We start from the raw sequence: 19,109 nt of genomic DNA, 5'->3' as shown, positions 1-19,109 counted from the left end.
CCAGAAAAATTGAGAATGCAATAATAGATCTATAACAAATCCAGCAACAGATAATCAATCAGTGCACAAATGATCTATTAAAGCTGAAAAAAGAAACCATTTTGAATATAGAAAAATGGTCTTTCATTGAAGAGAGTGCAATAAAATAGAAGGCAAGAGCAACCTGGATCAAACTTGGCGATGCTAATACCAAGTACTTCTCTGCAATGGTGAATGAGAGACAAAACAAAAAGCAAATAGTGAAACTTAATTCCTTGACTGGACAAACTCTATCTGATCCTGAGTACATTAAAATGGAGATTCTAGATTTCTATAAGGGGTTGATGGGAACATTTTCCCATGCACTACCAGGAGTAGACAAACTTACAATGAGGAATGGCCCTAAATTGAATCAGCTCCATAGAACAATATTATGTGAACTAGTGACTGAGGAAGAGATTACTGAAGTTGTAGCATCCATTGGTGATAATAAAGCACCAAGTATTGATGGATATAATGCTTTCTTTTACAAGAAAGTTTGGCACATAGTGAAGAAAGAGATAAGTGATGTAGTTATAGATTTCTTCATATCTAGGAAGATGTATGCTCCTATCAACTGCAATGATTACTTTGGTTCTTAAGGTTTCAAATCCTAGCACAGTGAAAGAATACAGACCAATTGCCTGTTGTTCAGTACTATATAAGATCATCTCTAAGGTGTTGGCTACTAGGCTACAGAAGGTTATATCTCATGTGACTTCTGAAGCACAAATAGGATTTATCCTAAGAAGAAAAATTATTGATAATATTATATTGGCACATGAATTAGTCAAAGGGTATACCAGGAAGAACATTTCAGATAAAGTCATGATTAAAATTGATTTGCAGAAGGCATATGATTCTATTGAGTGGGTCTTCTTGGAGAAGGTTATGGAGGAGCTAGGTTTTCCAGATAGATACATTTATTGGATCATGCAATGTGTCAAAATAGTCAGCTCTACTATAATGGTAAATGGGGAAATCGTTGTGCCTTTCTCTGTTGCCAAAGGTTAAGGCAAGGTGACCCCATTTCCCTTTTCCTCTTTGCCATTTCTATGGAGCTCCTGAGTAGGAATTTGAATGACCTTAAACATGACAAAAAGTTCAAGTATCATCCAAGATGTGCAAGACTGGGGATAACACATTTAAGCTTTGCTGATGACCTTCTGTTGTTTGTAAGAGGGTATGAAAGTTCAGTAACAACATTACAAAGCTATTTTAAATAGTTTGCCAGTGCATCAGGACTATAGGCCAATATGAGTAAAAGTTCTGTATATTTTGGAGGATTTCCCCAGCCTATTAGAGATAGAATTGTCTCTAAATTGGAGTTTGTGTATGTGGAACTACCTTTCAAGTACTTGGGTATTCCCTTGTCAACAAAGAAACTAAGTTTGATCCAGTGGAAACCTCTTATTGATAGAATCATAACTAGAGTCACCTCAGGGACAACAAAAAAGCTCTCATATGTTGTGAGAGCTCAACTAGTCCAAACTGTTCTATTTGGTATGCAATCCTAATGGGCACAAATGTTTATATTACCTGCAAAGATGTTGCAAATCGTAGAAGAACACTGCAAAAGTTTTTTGTGGTCAGGAACTAAATTGATCACCAAGAAGACCTTGATCGCATGGGACAAGGTATGCATCCCCAAAGCAGGAGGAGGGTTGAACTTGACAAACTTGAAATGCTGGAACAAAGTTGCACTAGCAAAATCTTACTAGGATCTATCTCGCAAAAAGGATAACTTATGGATCAGATGGGTTCATGAATACTATATAAATGGTAGACAGATGAATGAAATACCTATTCCTCAACAAGTTTGTTGGATGATAAGGCAAGTCATCAACAATAAGGAGATAGTGAACCAGCTTCACTGTGAGTTTAATCTAAGAAAAAACATGATCAGACAAATATACTTACAGCTGCTAGGAGATTATCCAAAGGTGCCATGGAAGTGTCTGATGTTTCAAAATGGCGCACGACCAAAATCAAGATTCACGTTGTGGCTAATGTTGCATGGAAAGTTACTGACTACAGATAGGCTACTCAAGTGAGGATTAGTACTAGATCCAAGTTGCAGTCTATGTCATAACCATCAAGAATCAAGAGATCACATCTTTGTGGAATGTAAATTTGCAGAGAAGATATAGACAACAATTCTTGACTAGATGAAAGGAGCCAATTTTCAGTGGACCAATTGAGAATCACATCTATCGTGGGCAATTAAAAATGCTAAGGGAAGAAGCCAGCTAACCCGAATTTCTAAAATAATATACACTGAGTGTATTAATGCAATATGGATGGAGAGAAACATAAGAATGTTTAGAAGAGAGCCACTGCCTGACAAAGCATCAAACGAGAGATTGTATACATTTGCAACATCAGAGCTTCAGAAGGAATCAGGAACTTAGTCCAAAGTTTTATGATGTAATTGCATTCTGTATTAGTGTTTCCTTAAAGTAGCAGAGCTTAGGGAGTACTTTTAGATATGAGGCTTTAGAGATCTTTTTAGTTTTCCTTTGATTAGCCAACTGGTCTACAGTGCTAAAGTTTTGTATTGTTTCAAAACCTCAGGTGATAAATAAAATTATTAGTTACCAAAAAAATATTGAAGAAGACAAAGTGAGTCTTTTTGATTTGATTTTATTCGACTAAATTGGTGATTGTGAATTATTTGTGTGGTATTTGGTTGGTATTGGAGCAAATTTGGGGTGATTTGATTGAAATTAAAGGTGCAAATTGAAAGAGCACCATATTAAAACAACCCAGAAAAAATATGTCAATCTGGTTGACTTCGATGAACAACTTAACAAATAGATAAACAAAATATAACATCAACTCTACAGACCTGGTAGAGAAATTCCTGCTTGACAGAAGTATGACAATCCGGTAGACTTCAATGAACAACTTAATAAATCGGTAGAGTAATAATAGCATCAACTATACTGGATTGGCAGAGAAATCTTCAAGAGCAAAGGTATGACAATCCGGTAGACTTCGATGAACAATTTAATGTGGTAGAGAAACCCCTAAAAAGTTTGTGCGGATCTAAGGTCATTTTCTAAATATCGCCAATTTTGGTGACATTCCGCTAAGACCACTCGAAAAATCCCTTTTGTGTCAAGCCCCCTATTTTTTAAATAGCAATCCTAGAACTAATAATTTGTACACTTCATCTAAATTCGAATTGCATGGCCTACGTAGCCACTTTTAAGTATGTTGTTGGACTAGAACCCGAAACTTTTGGTGGAAATGACACTACGTAGCCACTTTTAAGTATGTTGTTTAAAATATATCAACAGTTTACAATGTATTTAAAGATTAGCCAATTTCGCTCAAACTTCTGGACACGACGTCCTAAAATTTAAACCTCAAAGTTCAAACTTCAAGACATCGTGTCCCGAAGTTCAAAAATTGTATCGAGAAGTTCGAATAGTATGTCGTGGATTTTAAATTAGTAGTTCAGCAATTCAAGACACATAGTCCTGAATTTCAAATTATCCGTTCAAAAATTCAGGACTTAGAGTCCTGAATTTTTAAATTCATGATACTTAGTCCTAAAGTTTGGGTGAATTGACTAGTATTTAAATACATTATAAATTGTGAATATATTTTAAATAACGGGCTTAAAAATGATTATTGTTGGACTTCGCCCAAACTTTTGTTTAAGAATAACAATTATCTTCCTACACAGCTCTCTATGGTTGACATATATTTGTATATGATCAAAATTCCATGTAGTCTATCACGTGTTACCTTTTGATGGTGAAGCTGCATCGACCTTGATAGTTTCTAGTGTAGATACCTTAATCTCATACAATGTGTTTCCTCTTAGAATTTCATTCTTCCTATAATTAACACTCAACCCCCCCACCCCCACCCCCACCCCCTTTTCGCTACTCTGTTTTTCATCATTATCTATCATCAAACATCATCATCCTTTATTTTTCCATTGTATATATTTAAACACGCACACACACACACTGAACTTGGTGTTGTATGTGTAAATATTCAACGCAGAATTTGTGAAGAAGGAGAAGATAAAAGGGGAAGTAATTAAAAAGAAAAGAAAAGAAAAGAAAAGATCAATTAAACTCCACCGCCTTAGGTACCCAAGAATTAATTTTTCTATTTTTTTGGTTGAAAAGTGATTATGGGTCGTGTAATTTTCATCTTTTTGCACTTTTTAATCATCTGGGTAAAGGCTATTTATCCGACAGAAATTGCATACTTTGTGCTTTTGCCTATTGCTTTAAGCTGATCACCTCCTTCAAATTGCAGAAACTATGTATGTATGATGTATGTGTGTGTGTGTGTGTATGTATTTGCTTAAATCACTTGGACTTTTTCTGGGGTGTCTTTTTTTTTTTTTTTGGAGGCTTTTTGGTCGAAAGAGTGCATTTTTTGTTGTTGCTAATTTTAGTGTTTTAACGTTGATATGTTGTTCTACTGTAATGGATTAAAGTTATATACAGTGACTTTTTAGAGATTCTTTTACATGTATCAGTGAAATTTAACCTATTATAGCATGTTAGTTACCTATAATTACCTTAAAGAACCTGATCCTATAAATATCTTTATACCGTCACTCAAGCGGAGCTAGAGTGCCGGGAGCGGGTTTCCTAGTTTTGGTTCGAACCTCGTATTTGTCTTAAAAATCCCAATAACTTAAAACGATTAGAATCTCGAACCCATAAGCTTGAAATCCTGACTCCGCCTCTGCCCCGTCAGTGCGCATTACATAAACTCACTCTATTGCTATAAGCATGTACTGTCTGTTTGTTCTACTAAATGATCAACATATAACACTATGATGACTTCGTTTGGGAGGTTCTCCTTGTTACTGGTTAATTTGTTGTGACATATTTTGTAATTCCATAACTAGAGAAGTCCAAAATTTTGTTTCCATGGATTAATCAATGAGTGGATTATATCCACAACTTGTGCTATTTATACAAGGATAAATTGGCCTTATGAGTCCTCTATATCTGTTTTGCTTGTTAGAAATTTTTATCCAAATTTTTTGTTTAGATGGCTGAAAAAAGTAGATCTGTTGATGTTTGGTGCACTTGAGAATGATTATGGGTTGTTAAGAGAGAAGTGCTTATAATAATATTGACAGGACTGCATATAGAACTGGCTTGGTGTTGTTTAATGGGAAACCGGGGGCAGAAAAGAACTGAAACTGTTGATGAACTGCCTGCCGATAAGCGAGCCTGTAGCTCCACAGAATTCAGGCCAAGTACCTCTAATTCAGTGGTTCATACTACAATGAGTTCTATACACGAAAGCCGCAATGGCGATGTGGACACATCATCGTCAAGTTCAGGGTCAAGTGAAGGTGGAAAGGACTCTGCTTATGGATCTTGTGAATCTGATAATAGCTTCAGGGACTATTACAGGCGGCAATCGCTGGACAATCAGGGCAAATTCAAAGGAATTTTGTCAAGTTTGAGCAAGGAATTATCTAACGAATCAGCGCTGTTGGCTGCTCTTACCGAGCTATGTGAATTGTTATCTTTTTCTCCTGATAGTTCGATCTCAAACTTAATGGCAGATTCATTTTCTCCCATTCTTGTAAGATTGGCTAGACATGAGAGCAATCCTGATATAATGCTATTAGCTATCAGGGCAATGACTTATTTGTGTGAAATTCATCCTCGTTCTTCGGCCTACCTAGTTAGACATGACGCAGTTCCTGCCCTTTGTCAAAGGTTAATGGCCATTGAGTACTTGGATGTGGCCGAACAGGTGTGCCAAGTGGTTTATCAATAATTTATCTTCTTTGTACTAAAGTAAATAGTAGAAAGCTTTTTAGGTGGATTCCTGTGGTTGATTTTTTCTTCTTCAATATAGTGTTTGCAAGCACTGGAGAAAATTTCCCATGACCAGCCGATTGTGTGTTTGCAATCTGGGGCTATCATGGCTATTTTAAGTTATATTGATTTCTTTTCTACAAGTGTGCAGGTAAAACAATAACATTAAGAATCTGCTATTGATAAACTGATGAATTGAAGGTTGAGAAGTTGATCTTCTTCTCTTTGTTTTTATTTATCTGTTGCAGAGAAAGGCACTCTCAACTGTAGTAAATATTTGTAAAAAGCTTCCCTCTGAATGTCCGTCACCTTTGATGGAGGCGGTTCCCATTTTGTGTAATCTTCTTCTATACGAGGATAGACAGGTATAATTTGTTCCAAGAGCTGTTCCTGTACTGATTCATGTTAAGTATTTAGTGTTACAATTTTATAACATTGAAATGGTTTCTTCATCTTTCAGCTTGTTGAGAGTGTAGCCACTTGCTTAATTAGAATAGTGGAGCAAGTATGTCGCTCTTCCGATATGTTGGATGAACTCTGTAAACACGGTCTGGTTCATCAAGCCACACATCTCATAGAATTGAATTGTCGAACAACAGTTTGCCAATCAGTTTATGTTGTAAGCTGTTGTTTGTTTTAGTTGCAGTCATCAGATATGAATATCCCTTGTCTACATTCTTCATTGTCTTGGTTTAGAAGTAATTTTTTCCCATGTTAGGGTTTAATTGGGTTACTTGTCAAACTGGCTGCTGGATCTATTGTGGCTGTCAGGACTCTCTTTGAACTTAACATCAGCCGCATATCAAAGGACATTTTATCCACTTATGACTTCTCACATGGGGGGCCTTCTACTCTGACGGTTGATGGGCATTATAATCAGGTCTTAGCCTTATATAGTGTCCTTATTCTTTTAATTGTTGATTATTATGTTATTTTAAATGAAATTCTATTTCGCAGCTATACATATGAAAAGGGAATTGTAGCATAGATTTGATCACAAAGAAAAAAAAGAAGCAACAGGGAGTTGTCATGTGAAAGAATTTTTTATTAATCATAGTTCTTGGTATGTTATCTACTTACGTCTAGTAGTCATTAAACCAGTTAAACTTTTGGTTTCTCAAAGATTGTTGGTAACTTTGACCAGATAATTCTCTGTTGCCTGGGAGTTTGAGGAAAGATATCAAAGTAATATTCGTTTGGTCGAGCATGGTTTTTGTGCTTTATCTGTTGACTCATTCACAGGCGCTTGCTCGGATTTTACCTGTCAAGTTGAAAAAGAGGGGGACCAATTAGGTTGCACTGTAGTTTTTGAGTGATATCAATGTCTACTCTTTTATGTGGAAAATAAGTGATCCGTCATGGCTTCATTCTGTTTTAGTATGAACTCATGGATTGCTATTAGAGGAGCTGCTGGGTGTTCTTGTTGGAACAGATAGAATGTGGAAGAGTGATGCTATCATGATGAAAATTTAATATTATTCAAGTGTATGATCTTGGACAACTGCATAGTTAACCAAGTTTATGAAAGCTAAGAGCTATGGTTAGGTTAGGGTTTAAAGGACTGCTTCTTTGTTAGAAAGAGAAGGAAGAAGAGTAGTATGAATTAATAAAAGGGAGTGTAGAGGAATATCCCCATAAATTTGATGTGCAAGTCTTGACTTGCAATCTTGGAGTAGAGGAATACCACCATAAATTTGATATGCAAGTCTTGATTTTTTATCAAGTAACAATGATTTTATTGATACTGGGAAAGCTCCTATATACAAGAGGTATGCCAAAAGTAGAGAATCGGCAGAAAGATATGATTCTCTATGAAAGACATCCATCGTCTATAGAATTAGGAACCTCATGGGTGTACTAAAAAGACATTAAAAACGGGAGGCTATTTCTCAGATGTACAAAATCAAGCTCTTTCCATTCAAAAGGTCTCCTATTTCTCTTCCTCCATACTATGCTAATTGAGAGAATTAGCATTTTATACCTTTTAGTCTTAGATTTTAGGAGAGGGAAATAGGAAAAAGATAATGGTTGAAAGGTGGCTGAAAACCAAAAAGGTAAAATCACTTCAACGTTTGAATAGGAGTCATCCCAGACCCCATTTATGGAAATACACTGGGTTCTTCGTTGTTGTTTGAATAGGAGTCATCTGGATCTTTTCACATAAAAACATTGTAAATCATGCGTCTGATCGCTGAAACAAACAGCTAGCATACAGTGGTGGGATCATCAGGAGTTCAACATTTTGTGCCCCTGCTCAATTTTGATGAAATAGTGCTGAACTTTGTCTGTCAATCAAGTAACTTCTTTTCATTTAGGTTTGTTTAATATCAGCAGATATTAAAAAAATATCAGCAGATGTTCCATTACTTTCTTCCTTTATGGGGTTGTAGCAATTCTACCTATTGGGAAGCATTAATTTGAAGTGTTTCTTGTCTTTTGGTAGCTATATATAAGTTTAGGATGTCAATTATTGAAATGTCAGTGTCTTGGCTCATATCTTGTCAGATGGTTATGTCTCTACATGTGATGACTGCTGAAGCAATAGTGTTCTATTGTCTTCCTCAGGTAGACGAAGTTCTCAAGTTGTTAAACGAACTTCTTCCTCCCATATCCAGAGAGCAGAATATCCAACTAGCTGCAGACAAAGAACACTTCCTCATCAATCACCCTGATCTTCTGCAGAAATTTGGCTTTGATTTATTTCCTGTGTTAATCCAGGTGGTTTCTCTTAGTTGTGGTATCTAAATTAGTTTGCTCTAGTTTTTGTCATTCTTTCTTTAACTAACTTTTTTTTTAATCATCAAACAGGTGGTCAATTCTGGTGTAAATTTATATGCTTGTTACGGCTGTCTATCTGTTATCAATAAGTTAGTTTATTTCAGCAAATCTGACATGCTCGAATTTCTTCAAAATACTAATATTTCAAGGTGAGATGGTTTCATTTACTCCATGCTTTTAGCAAAATCTTAATATCTTCTTTCTATTAGGCTATATTGACTTATCTGTATCTTGCAGCTTCTTAGCTGGAGTTTTTACTCGCAAAGATCCTCATGTTCTGATACTAGCCCTTCAGATTGTTGATAAGCTTCTAGAGAAGCTCTCTCATGTTTTCTTGAACTCATTTGTGAAGGAAGGTGTTCTCTTTGCTGTTGATGCACTTCTTTCACCGGAAAAATGTTCGCAGTTTCTATTTTCAGATGAAACCTGCCAAGGATCAGTACCATGTGCTGCAATAAAATGTCTTTGTTTTGCTTCTGAGTCTCCAACAGGACCCGAAGCAAGGACCTGCAAGATAGAGAAAGAAACTGTTCAAAATCTTGCTAGGCATATCAGGACCAATTACTTTGCAACAGACTCAATGAATCCTGAATTAGGAATAACCGATGTTCTACAGAAGCTGAAGACTCTATCTTCTGCGTTAACTGATCTGGTCCATAAAGCTAGTAGCAGCATTGCTCCTCTTCAAGAGAAAGAAGACTTTTACCCTGTTTTGCATCAAATTATGTCAGAGTTAAACGGAAATGGTGCCGTTTCCACGTTTGAGTTCATTGAAAGTGGAGTTGTAAAGTCTCTCGTGAATTACCTTTCCAATGGCCAATACTTGGGACAAAAGGTAGATGGTGATGGTTCAGTAGATCAGCTGTATATTGTAGAAAAGAGATTTGCGCTGTTTGGTAGATTACTTTTGTATAACTCAGTCTGTCCTCCGGAAGACTCCGCCTTTCTTGCACTGATAAAGAGATTGCACAGTGCACTTTCCTCTGTGGAAAACTTCCCAGTCATCTTGAGTCATGCGTCTAAGCTACGAAACTCGTATGCTACTGTCCCATATGGGCGTTGTACTTCATATCCTTGTCTGAAGGTCCACTTTGTGAAGGGAGACGGGGAGTCGTCACTTGGAGATTATACAGAGGGTGTTGTGAATGTAGATCCTTTTTCGCCTTTGGAAACAATTGAGGGATACTTGTGGCCAAAAGTGAGTAAAAGGAAAAGTGAGAAGTTGAAACCTCCCACTCTGGCTATAGAGGAAGAGTCATCGTCTCGTTCATCACAAGATGCAAGCACGTCTCAAGGCAAAAGTCCAGGACCCATGGAATTGGACACCACATCCACCAATGCCCATGAAACACAGGTTTGTTTATCAAAATTTTATTTGTAATAATTGCTTCTCAATCTGTTACATTTATACCTTTTATTTAATGGTAATGAGCTTCCTTCATTCAAGATTCTTACGGTTTTCTCTCAGGAGGTGAAGGGTAACTTACAACTATCTGTTGAAGTGGAAACTATGGATATAGAAAAAACAAAGAGTGATTCAATGGATATTTCAAATATTAATGCAGTAAGTTTTTTCCTTTGGTAATAGTTTTAACAAGTTATTTCTTATGTACTTTTAGCATGTCCTCAATTTTTTCTTTGCAATGTGTAAGTGATTCTGTATTGTGGTATAAATAGCCGCGGAATCTTATTGGCTATGTCAAATCAACGTACTCTGCATTCTGACATATCCCTGATGTTATGTTCCAATGTTGCCTTGAAGGAGTCTTTGGAGAAAGGAAAACTTTGTTCGTCTGAAGATGATAGTAGCACAAGTTTAGAGTGTACTGGATGTTCTGATGATGAAGATGTTGCACCAAAATTGATATTCTACTTGGAGGGACAGCAGTTGAACCAGAAGTTGACCCTATATCAAACTGTACTCCAGCAGCAGATTAAAGCAGGGAATGACATCATTACTAATTCAAGCATGTGGAGTCACGTACACAGGGTGATCTACAGAAGATTTGTGAGACATAAACCAGGATGTGCTCAGAGTGGCAAACACGTCGTAGATTCTACTCCATCTGAGAAACCTATAACATGGTGGCAGTACACCCCATTTTTCTCTAGCATGTTTGGCTCTGAAATGGTTGATCTTGAGAAATCAAGTCCAACTTATGACATCTTATTTCTTCTGAAAAGCTTGGAAGGCCTGAACAGGTTCAGTTTTCATCTCATGTCTCGTAGGAAAATATACGCTTTTGCAGAAGGGAAGACCACCGATTTTGGTGATATAAAGGTCACAAATTCTGATCTCCCTCAGAATGAATTTGCAAACACTAAATTGACAGAGAAACTAGAACTGCAAATGAGGAATCCTTTTTCTGTTTCCGTAGGTGGCATGCCACCTTGGTGTGGACAGTTGGTTAATTCATGCCCCTTTTTGTTTGGTTTCGAGGCAAGATGCAAGTATTTCCGCCTGGCTGCATTTGGTCAGCCACCAATCCAACCTGAACCGTCATCTCATAATATGGCAGGGGGTATGAGCGGTAGGCATCAAAACAATAGTGGCCTTCGCCGGAAAAAAATCTTAGTTCATCGAAATAGAATTTTGGATTCTGCAACACAGATGATGGACCTCCATGCCGATCAGAAGGTTGTCATTGAGGTGGAATATACTGATGAGGTCGGTACTGGTCTTGGACCAACCTTGGAATTTTTTACCTTGGTCAGTCATGAGTTCCAGAAGATTGGGCTAGGGATGTGGAGAGGTGATCGCATGGCTAGTGGAACCGTGAGTGTAGAGGAGGAATCTGGAATGCTCTTCTCTTCTTTTGGTCTCTTCCCTCGCCCATGGTCCCCTTTATCCCGTTCGTCAAGTGGCCTAGAGTTCTCTGAAGTGCTGAAAAAGTTTGTGCTTCTGGGGCAGATAGTTGCAAAGGCTCTCCAAGATGGCAGGGTTTTGGATCTTCCTTTATCCAAAGCATTTTACAAACTTGTTCTTGGGAGGGTATGCTCCATTTTTAATAGGCCACTATGTTAGTTCTAGTTCGTGAGTTTTCCTTATGTTCTCTTCTTTTTGTAGGAACTCACGGTATATGACATCCAGTCATTTGACCCCGAACTTGGTGGGGCTCTCCTAGAATTTCAGGCTCTTATTGAAAGAAAAAGACATCTGGAATCTGAGGGAAAACCATCATTAGACCTTGAACTTAATTTCCGGAATACGAAAATTGATGATCTTTGCCTTGACTATACTCTTCCTGGATATCCAGATTATGTCTTTAATTCTGCATCCGATGCAAAAATGGTTAGGCACTCTACAAGTTGATGCCTGATATTTTATGAGATTCTAACTGGCTAATCATTGAAGTTGATGACTTGCTTTCTAGGTTGACATGTCTAATTTAGAGGAATATGTTTCACTCATTGTGGATGCTTCTTTAAATTCTGGGATATCAAGACAAATTGGAGCATTCAAGTCAGGCTTTGATCAGGTCTGTGTCAACCAAACGATCTTTAAGTATAATCTCTTCTTGTTATAGATCTGCAACTATAGTTTGCATCAGGGGAAAATCAGTTGAATGATTTGTTAATTACTCTCTGGAAGTGGTAACACCAGAAATTTGTAAGAAATCCCATGTATGTTTTCATCACATTTTAAGATTTGCTGGTCTTTTGAAGTATGTGTCATCCGGCGCATGAACACTAGCAAGCCAGTTAAAGTATTTAGATATTAGCTTTCATGTAACGGAACTATCCAGAAAATTATGTATTTTAAAGATTGTGCAATCTCATCTGCATTTGAAATACTATGACACTGTTTTTTCTTATTGAAATGGCAGCATTTTGGAGCTGCTTCATCAAATTAAATGAGAAAATCAGTTACCCCACATATCTTATATTGCCATAAGATTTGGTTGGATCTGTTCTTATCAGTGTAATATCTAATATGTGGGTCATCAACCCACATGATATTAACTCAATTTTTTAAGGGGGAGTGTCCATTAAGGTAGCTTGCTACTTGGGCTCTCGCGCGTCGCCCATGCATTGCACTACTGCACGGGCCTGGCGCACCCCTCCAAAAAAAGAAAAGAACTCTAAAAGTAGTTCACATGTTACTCATTTTTTTCTTTAAAGTCTTCGCCCTCTCTATAGCAGTCCAATATCAGTCCTCTTAAATGTTGTCTGTTCCTCAGGTGTTCCCCATCAAACATCTTCAAATATTCACAGAGGATGAATTAGAGCGACTGTTGTGCGGAGAGTGTGGATTTTGGAACGTAAGTTTTGCTTCCCAAGCAGCTATTGATATACCTTAAAAGCTCAATTTCCTGTTACATTTTCATTGATTATCATTCTTTTGTGCAGTCCAATGAGCTTCTGGATCACATCAAGTTTGACCACGGGTACACTGCTAGCAGTCCTCCAGTTGTAAATGTTTGTATCATTTCTTATCTTTTCAGATTTTATTCATGGAACCAATTGCTTATTTTGACAATTGATCTCCTGGAAAATTGCAGTTACTCGAAATTATGAGGGAGTTTGACAGCAAACAACAGAGAGCATTCCTGCAGTTTGTGACTGGTGCACCTAGACTGCCCCCAGGGGGTCTGGCATCTCTAAGCCCAAAGTTAACAATTGTTCGGAAGGTCTGTACAATGTAGATTTCCTGAGTGCATAATATAGTCCAATTGACAAGAGGAAGATATTCGTATTATACTTTGTTACTTCCTGCTCTAATGTCAAGCTCTTTTGGTTTGTCGCAGACTTGCAGTGGTTGGGTTGATGCTGACCTGCCTAGTGTGATGACATGTGCCAATTATCTGAAGCTACCACCTTACTCTTCAAAAGTCGAGTCCTTTCTCTTTCACTGCCTTGTGTGAGGTCTCTTTTGTTTAATATTATTTGGCAAAACAAATAACTTTGTTTATTCTCTCTAAATTTTGCAGGAGAAAATGAAGGAAAAACTGTTATATGCCATAACTGAAGGACAAGGCTCATTCTACCTTTCATAGGTTCGCTGTCTTGGTCAATCAGGTACATAGCTTGTGAATATATAGTTCAGAGTAGGTGGCGGCTGGGTAAATTGGTGACATAGGAGAAGAATCACGGTAGCGGGTCGTTGGTTGTGGAGTTGAACAAGGAGCTGATTACTGCTGCTGCACTGACTAAAACTTGGTGGTTGTGTAAATCAATGGTTAAGTAGTATAATAAAGTAGTTAGTCCAGTTCTTAAAGGTGAATTGTACAGTGAAAAGTTCTTGGGGTTTTTTTAAAGCTTGGTTCAGTTAGTTTTTGGTACATATAAACTATGTACAGGAAACAGTTGCAGATTATATATTCCACCTAAGGTCAGTTTGATGGAAGATGAAAGTGAAATAGGTTAATTTACTCTCTTATTTTGTTTCGTTTCGTTCTTTTCTGTTCTTGAGGTTACAGCGTGATGGAAGTATATTAGCAATGTATCTCCTGAAATGAACTTGAACCAAATTGCAAGATTTTTATTGCAACTGGTTGGACAAGAAAATTTACTTTGGTCTGAAGGCCAAAACCACAACCAAATAGAAGCTCCCTTCAACACTTCTTATGTAGGAAACTTTACTTGGTTCTGATACTAAACTTAGCTTTCTTTTTACTAACCGTAATAAGTAGTATTGATTTAGAAGGGGAGCCTTGGCGTAATTGGTAAAGTTGCTGGCACGTGACCAGAAGGTTACGGGTTCGAGTAGCGGAAACAACTTCTTGTAGAAATGTAGGGTAAGACTGCGTACAATAAACCCTTCTCCGCACCTCGCACGTAGCGGAAACTTAGTGCACTGGGCTGCCTTTTTTTTTTTAAATAGTTTTGATTTGGTCATATTCATCTTTCTTCCTTCCTTGCTTCCCTCTTCCTCTTCTTGCCCTTCTTGAACTGGGGGTTTATTGGAAACAACCTTTCTACCTGCATTAGATAGGGGTAAGGTCTGCATACAAACTACCTTCCCCAGACCCCACATGTTGGGATCAGACTGGATTTGTTGTTGTTGTTATTGATTTGGTCATAAGAGGATGGATCTAAACTCTTTCATTACCATTGATTTTGTAGTGATTATGGCTTAAAGGAAATGGAGGGTCAAAAATCTTTATTCTGATTCCTCTTTCTTCAATTGGATTCCATCTATTTCCAACAAAACAATTCTGTGACAACTATGGGTACCAAATTATAGAAACTTGACATATGCAATTCTTCAACAGTAACAACATATTTCTTTCAGGGGTTAGAGTTGTCTAATTTGTTACAGAATCGACTTTAGACCGTAAGCCGCATGTACTACCCAAATCGGGAGATCTACGTGGTTTGCCTACTGAAAACGACAGTTAATACCATATACAATTAAAATATGTATTTTTTCCTGTATACCTACTTTTTAAATTTATTTTACCATGTATACTTATTATATGTTTGGTTTGAATACTGTATTCTAAATTAGATTAATATAGTATGTATGGTTTGATATTGTATTCCAAATTAGAATATTATGATATATTTAGTTTGAATATTGTATTCTCCATTAGAATAATACGATATGTTTGGTTTGGATATTGCATTCCAAATTAGAATATTGTAGTATATTTAGTTTGAATATTACATTCCAAATTAGAATATTGTGGTATGTTTGGTTTGGATTGTATTTCAAATTAGAATCGTGTGGTATGTTTGGTTTGAATTGTATTTCAAATTAGAATCTTGTGGTATGTTTCAGAATATTTGGAAGATTTGGAGGTATAGAGTAATATTTTTGGAATATTTGATGTAATTTCAAAGCTTAGATATATCATGAAAGTGAGTCTTACAAATAAATATATTATAAAACTTTCCCCAAAACATTCCTTCTACTTCTCCCGTAGTGTTTCAACATAATCAATTAAAAATTTGATTAAACGAATAAAATCATAAAAAAATATTTAATTAAAATGTATCTTACATTCCTTCTCCAATAATTTTTCAACATAATCAATTAAAATTTTGATTAAGCGAATAAAATCATAAAGAAATATTTAACTAAAATATAGCTCTTACTTTATATCACATCCATTTGATCCATGAAATTTTACTTTGTTGTGGTTTCTAAGAAATGTAAAATAAAAAAGAAATAGAAATATACTTCCCTGTATCATGCATGAACGCGAGATACTTTGTGAATCGAGCTGTCTTTTTTGCTTGTAAAAGAGTTCCAACGAACTGTTTCTTATTTATTCTTACATCACGTAGGCCACACTTTCATTTATAGCCTGTATGGCCAAATTGGAAAAATCTGCTTATTTTGAGAAGTATTTTTCTTAAAAGTGCTTTTAAAAAAAGTACTTTTAGTGAGAAGCAATTTGTATTTGGATAATTAATTTGAAAAATATTTTTGAGCAGCAATTAATATTTGAACAAGCTGTTAAAAGGTGTTTCTAAGTGTATTTTTCTCAAAAGTGTTTATGGGGAGAAGCTACTTTTTTCTACTTCTCAAAAACTATTTCTATTTCTACTCAAGTATTTTTTTTTTTCCTTCAAAAAGCTTGGTTAAACACGTTAACTTTGAAGAAAAAAAATATTTTTGACAAAAAAAGTAGTTTTGGCGAAGAAAAAAGCTTAGACCAAATATGCTAGTAGTCGACCTTGATAGTCCAAACAAGTGTCATAATCTAGACAAACTCCAGTTAAAAAAGTATCCTTTTTTTAATAGAAACTTGTAAGAAAAGAAATCAAGAAAAGGAGGAAAGTACAAGAGCCACCCAATAAATGATTGCCAAAACAAGAGGAAGGGAATATCCTGACGTAGTTCATCCCTTCTCCACCCAAAAACCCCTTTTAACCCCTCAAAAAATAAAACAAATATCTCACACCACCTTATCACCATTCCCCCAATTTTAAACACTGCTCCTTCCCCCTTTCTCCTCTTCTTTCCCAAATGTTCAAGAATTCATGACAACTCTACTACCCCCCACCCCCCTTCACCCTCCCCCACTTCACCATCTTCTCCATTTCCTTTCTCCCACAAAAATCTTTCTTTCCACTTTACTTGTAAAGCTACAAGCTCATTTCGACCACAACCAACTTCAAATTCCTCAAACCCCACTTCCTTAATACCTTCCAAGAACTCATTTTTATCTTCCCCTGATAATACCCTTTTGACCCTTCTACAGCAAAGGAAAACTGATGAAGCTTGGTTATACTACACCAAGAATCTTGATCAACAACAACTACCTAACCCCACTTGCCTTAGCCGTTTAGTTTCTCAATTATCTTATCAAAATTCCACTGTCAGTCTCCGCCGTGCTCAGTCCATTATCCAACGCCTCCGCCACGAGCGGCAGCTCCACCGTCTTGATGCTAATTCCCTTGGTCTTCTTGCTAGTGCTGCAGCTAAAGGTGGACATGTTCTTTATGCATCTTCTATTGTTAAGTCTATGTTAAAATCAGGTTATCTTCCGCATGTTAAAGCTTGGAGTTCTGTTGTTAGTAAACTTGCTTCTTTAGGTGATGATAGTCCAATGGAAGCTATAAAGATTTTTAGTGCTGTTACTAAAAGGGTTAGAAGGTTTTCTGATCCTGCCGTTGTTAAGTTGTCGAAGCCGGATACGGCTGCGTATAATGCTGTGTTAAATGCTTGTGCTAATATTGGTGATAAAAATAGGTTCTTGGAGTTATTTGATGAGATGAATGAGTTTGATTGTGAGCCTGATGTTTTGACTTACAATGTGATGATTAAGCTTTGTGCAAGAGCTGATAGGAAGGATTTGCTTGTGTTTGTATTGGAAAGGATAGTTGAGAAGGGAATTCCATTGTGTATGTCGACGTTTCAGTCTCTAGTTGCTGCGTATGTTGGTTTTGGTGATTTGGTAACTGCTGAAAAAGTGGTTCAAGCAATGAGGGAAGGGAGGAGGGATCTTTGCAAGATTCTAAGAGAGGCCAATGAGGAAAAGCCGTGTTTGAGTGACACAGATGTGTTTGAAAAGTTGCTTCCGAATTCTGTTAGTTCAAGAGATAATGAGCCACTGGAGTTGTCTCGAGTATTTGAACCGAATTCTAGGATGTATACGACTTTAATGAAAGGTTATATGAATGCAGGCCGTGTTACAGATATGGTGAGGATGCTCGAGGCTATGAGGCATTTAGGCGATAGTGAGAGCCACCCGGACCATGTCACTTACACAACGGTTATTACTGCGTTTGTGAAGCAAGGTTCAATGGATAGGGCACGGGAGGTACTCGCCGAGATGGCCAGAATTGGCGTGCCTGCTAATAGAGTCACTTATAATGTTCTAATCAAGGGATATTGCCAGCAACTGCAGATTGACAAAGCTGAAGAGCTGATTAAGGAGATGTTTGATACTGGAATAGAGCCTGATGTGGTTTCCTATAACACAATTATTGATGGATGTATATTGGTCGATGATAGTGCAGGAGCTCTCTCTTACTTCAATGAGATGCGAGCGAGAGGTATTGCTCCGACCAAAGTAAGTTACACCACTTTGATGAAAGCCTTTGCTTCGTCTGGTCAGACGAAGCTAGCTAATAAGGTATTTGACGAGATGCTTAAAGACCCTCGAGTTAAGGTTGATTTGGTCGCTTGGAACATGTTGGTTGATGTATACTCTAAGCTTGGAAAGGTTGAGGAAGCAAAGAGTGTGATTGAGAGGATGAAAGAAAACGGAATCTACCCGAATGTGGCTACTTATGGGAGTCTTGCAAATGGAATTGCTTTGGCTAGGAAGCCGGGGGAAGCGCTTTTGCTTTGGAATGAGATAAGGCAGAGGTGCGGGATGGGAACAGGAGAGGAGTCTAATCCTTCTTCAGGTCTTCCACCATTGGAACCTGATGAAGGACTGTTAGATACTTTGGCAGATATATGTGTTAGGGCAGCTTTCTTCAAGAAAGCTTTGGAGATTGTTGCCTGCATGGAGCAACATGGGATACCACCAAATAAGACTAAGTTTACTAGGATCTACGTTGAGATGCACTCGAGGATGTTTACCAGCAAGCATGCATCGCAAGCTAGACAGGACAGGAGAAAGGAGCGAAAACGAGCAGCTGAGGCGTTCAAGTTCTGGTTGGGATTGCCCAACTCCTATTATGGAAGTGAGTGGCGTCTTGATTCAGTAATTGACGAAGAATATGGATCGGAGTAAGTGAAGGTGAAATGGATCAGCTTATAGAACATAGATATTATACTTGAATATAGATCTGAAAGTTTGTTATGTTTATACATTTGAATAATCTGATACAGCTTTCTACTCAATTCTAGTATAGTTGGAAAGCAGGACTTTAATGTGATGAAGCCCTGAATTAACCATACTGTATTCCATCTTTGATAAAGAGCAATTATACTTTTATGTCCTCAGCTTGTTTGGGACGAAGGCATAGTAGTACTAGTAGTTGTGGTAATTAGTACTTTTATGTGCTACCAAACTTCGTGAGGTGTATACAATTACAAGAGTTCCAGTTACCGTACCTATTCATGTTCAAGACTTCTGTCTCTCACCGTTA

The 19,109-nt window shown here is 37.2% G+C and overlaps 2 protein-coding genes and 1 non-coding gene across 9 annotated transcripts; all 3 read left to right on the top strand.

The window, feature by feature from the left end:
- Window positions 1–3,718: 3,718 nt before the first annotated feature.
- Window positions 3,719–13,959, top strand: LOC107821932 (E3 ubiquitin-protein ligase UPL4). 7 transcript variants are annotated; one of them, XM_075222637.1, is made up of 18 exons: window positions 3,719–3,815; window positions 5,141–5,769; window positions 5,875–5,985; window positions 6,083–6,199; window positions 6,295–6,453; window positions 6,553–6,714; window positions 8,400–8,552; window positions 8,643–8,761; window positions 8,850–9,966; window positions 10,081–10,176; window positions 10,378–11,604; window positions 11,680–11,904; window positions 11,987–12,091; window positions 12,794–12,874; window positions 12,963–13,031; window positions 13,115–13,243; window positions 13,361–13,444; window positions 13,544–13,959. In XM_075222637.1, the coding sequence occupies exons 2-18, from the start codon at window positions 5,173–5,175 to the stop codon at window positions 13,607–13,609; spliced, it is 4,617 nt and encodes a 1,538-aa protein (XP_075078738.1). In that variant the 5' UTR covers window positions 3,719–3,815; window positions 5,141–5,172; the 3' UTR covers window positions 13,610–13,959. The 7 variants fall into 7 exon arrangements, with proteins under 7 accessions (XP_075078738.1, XP_016503904.1, XP_016503890.1 ...); XM_016648418.2 differs by having other exon boundaries at window positions 10,375–11,604; XM_016648404.2 differs by having other exon boundaries at window positions 3,781–4,126; window positions 10,375–11,604.
- LOC142165670 (U2 spliceosomal RNA) lies at window positions 12,489–12,676 on the top strand. The gene has a single exon (XR_012696321.1). It is a non-coding gene; the product is annotated as a U2 spliceosomal RNA (small nuclear RNA).
- Window positions 13,960–16,388: 2,429 nt separating the features above from the next.
- Window positions 16,389–18,963, top strand: LOC107821954 (pentatricopeptide repeat-containing protein At3g09650, chloroplastic-like). The gene has a single exon (XM_016648438.2). It carries the CDS (start codon window positions 17,030–17,032, stop codon window positions 18,749–18,751), a length of 1,722 nt encoding a protein of 573 aa, XP_016503924.2. The 5' UTR covers window positions 16,389–17,029; the 3' UTR covers window positions 18,752–18,963.
- The last annotated feature ends 146 nt before the right edge of the window (window positions 18,964–19,109 follow it).

This window comes from Nicotiana tabacum, chromosome 10 (assembly GCF_000715075.1).
Source record: "Nicotiana tabacum cultivar K326 chromosome 10, ASM71507v2, whole genome shotgun sequence".
Classification (NCBI taxonomy): Eukaryota; Viridiplantae; Streptophyta; class Magnoliopsida; order Solanales; family Solanaceae; genus Nicotiana; species Nicotiana tabacum.
Note: the sequence above shows the minus strand (reverse complement) of the source record. Positions and strands in the feature narration are given on the sequence as shown.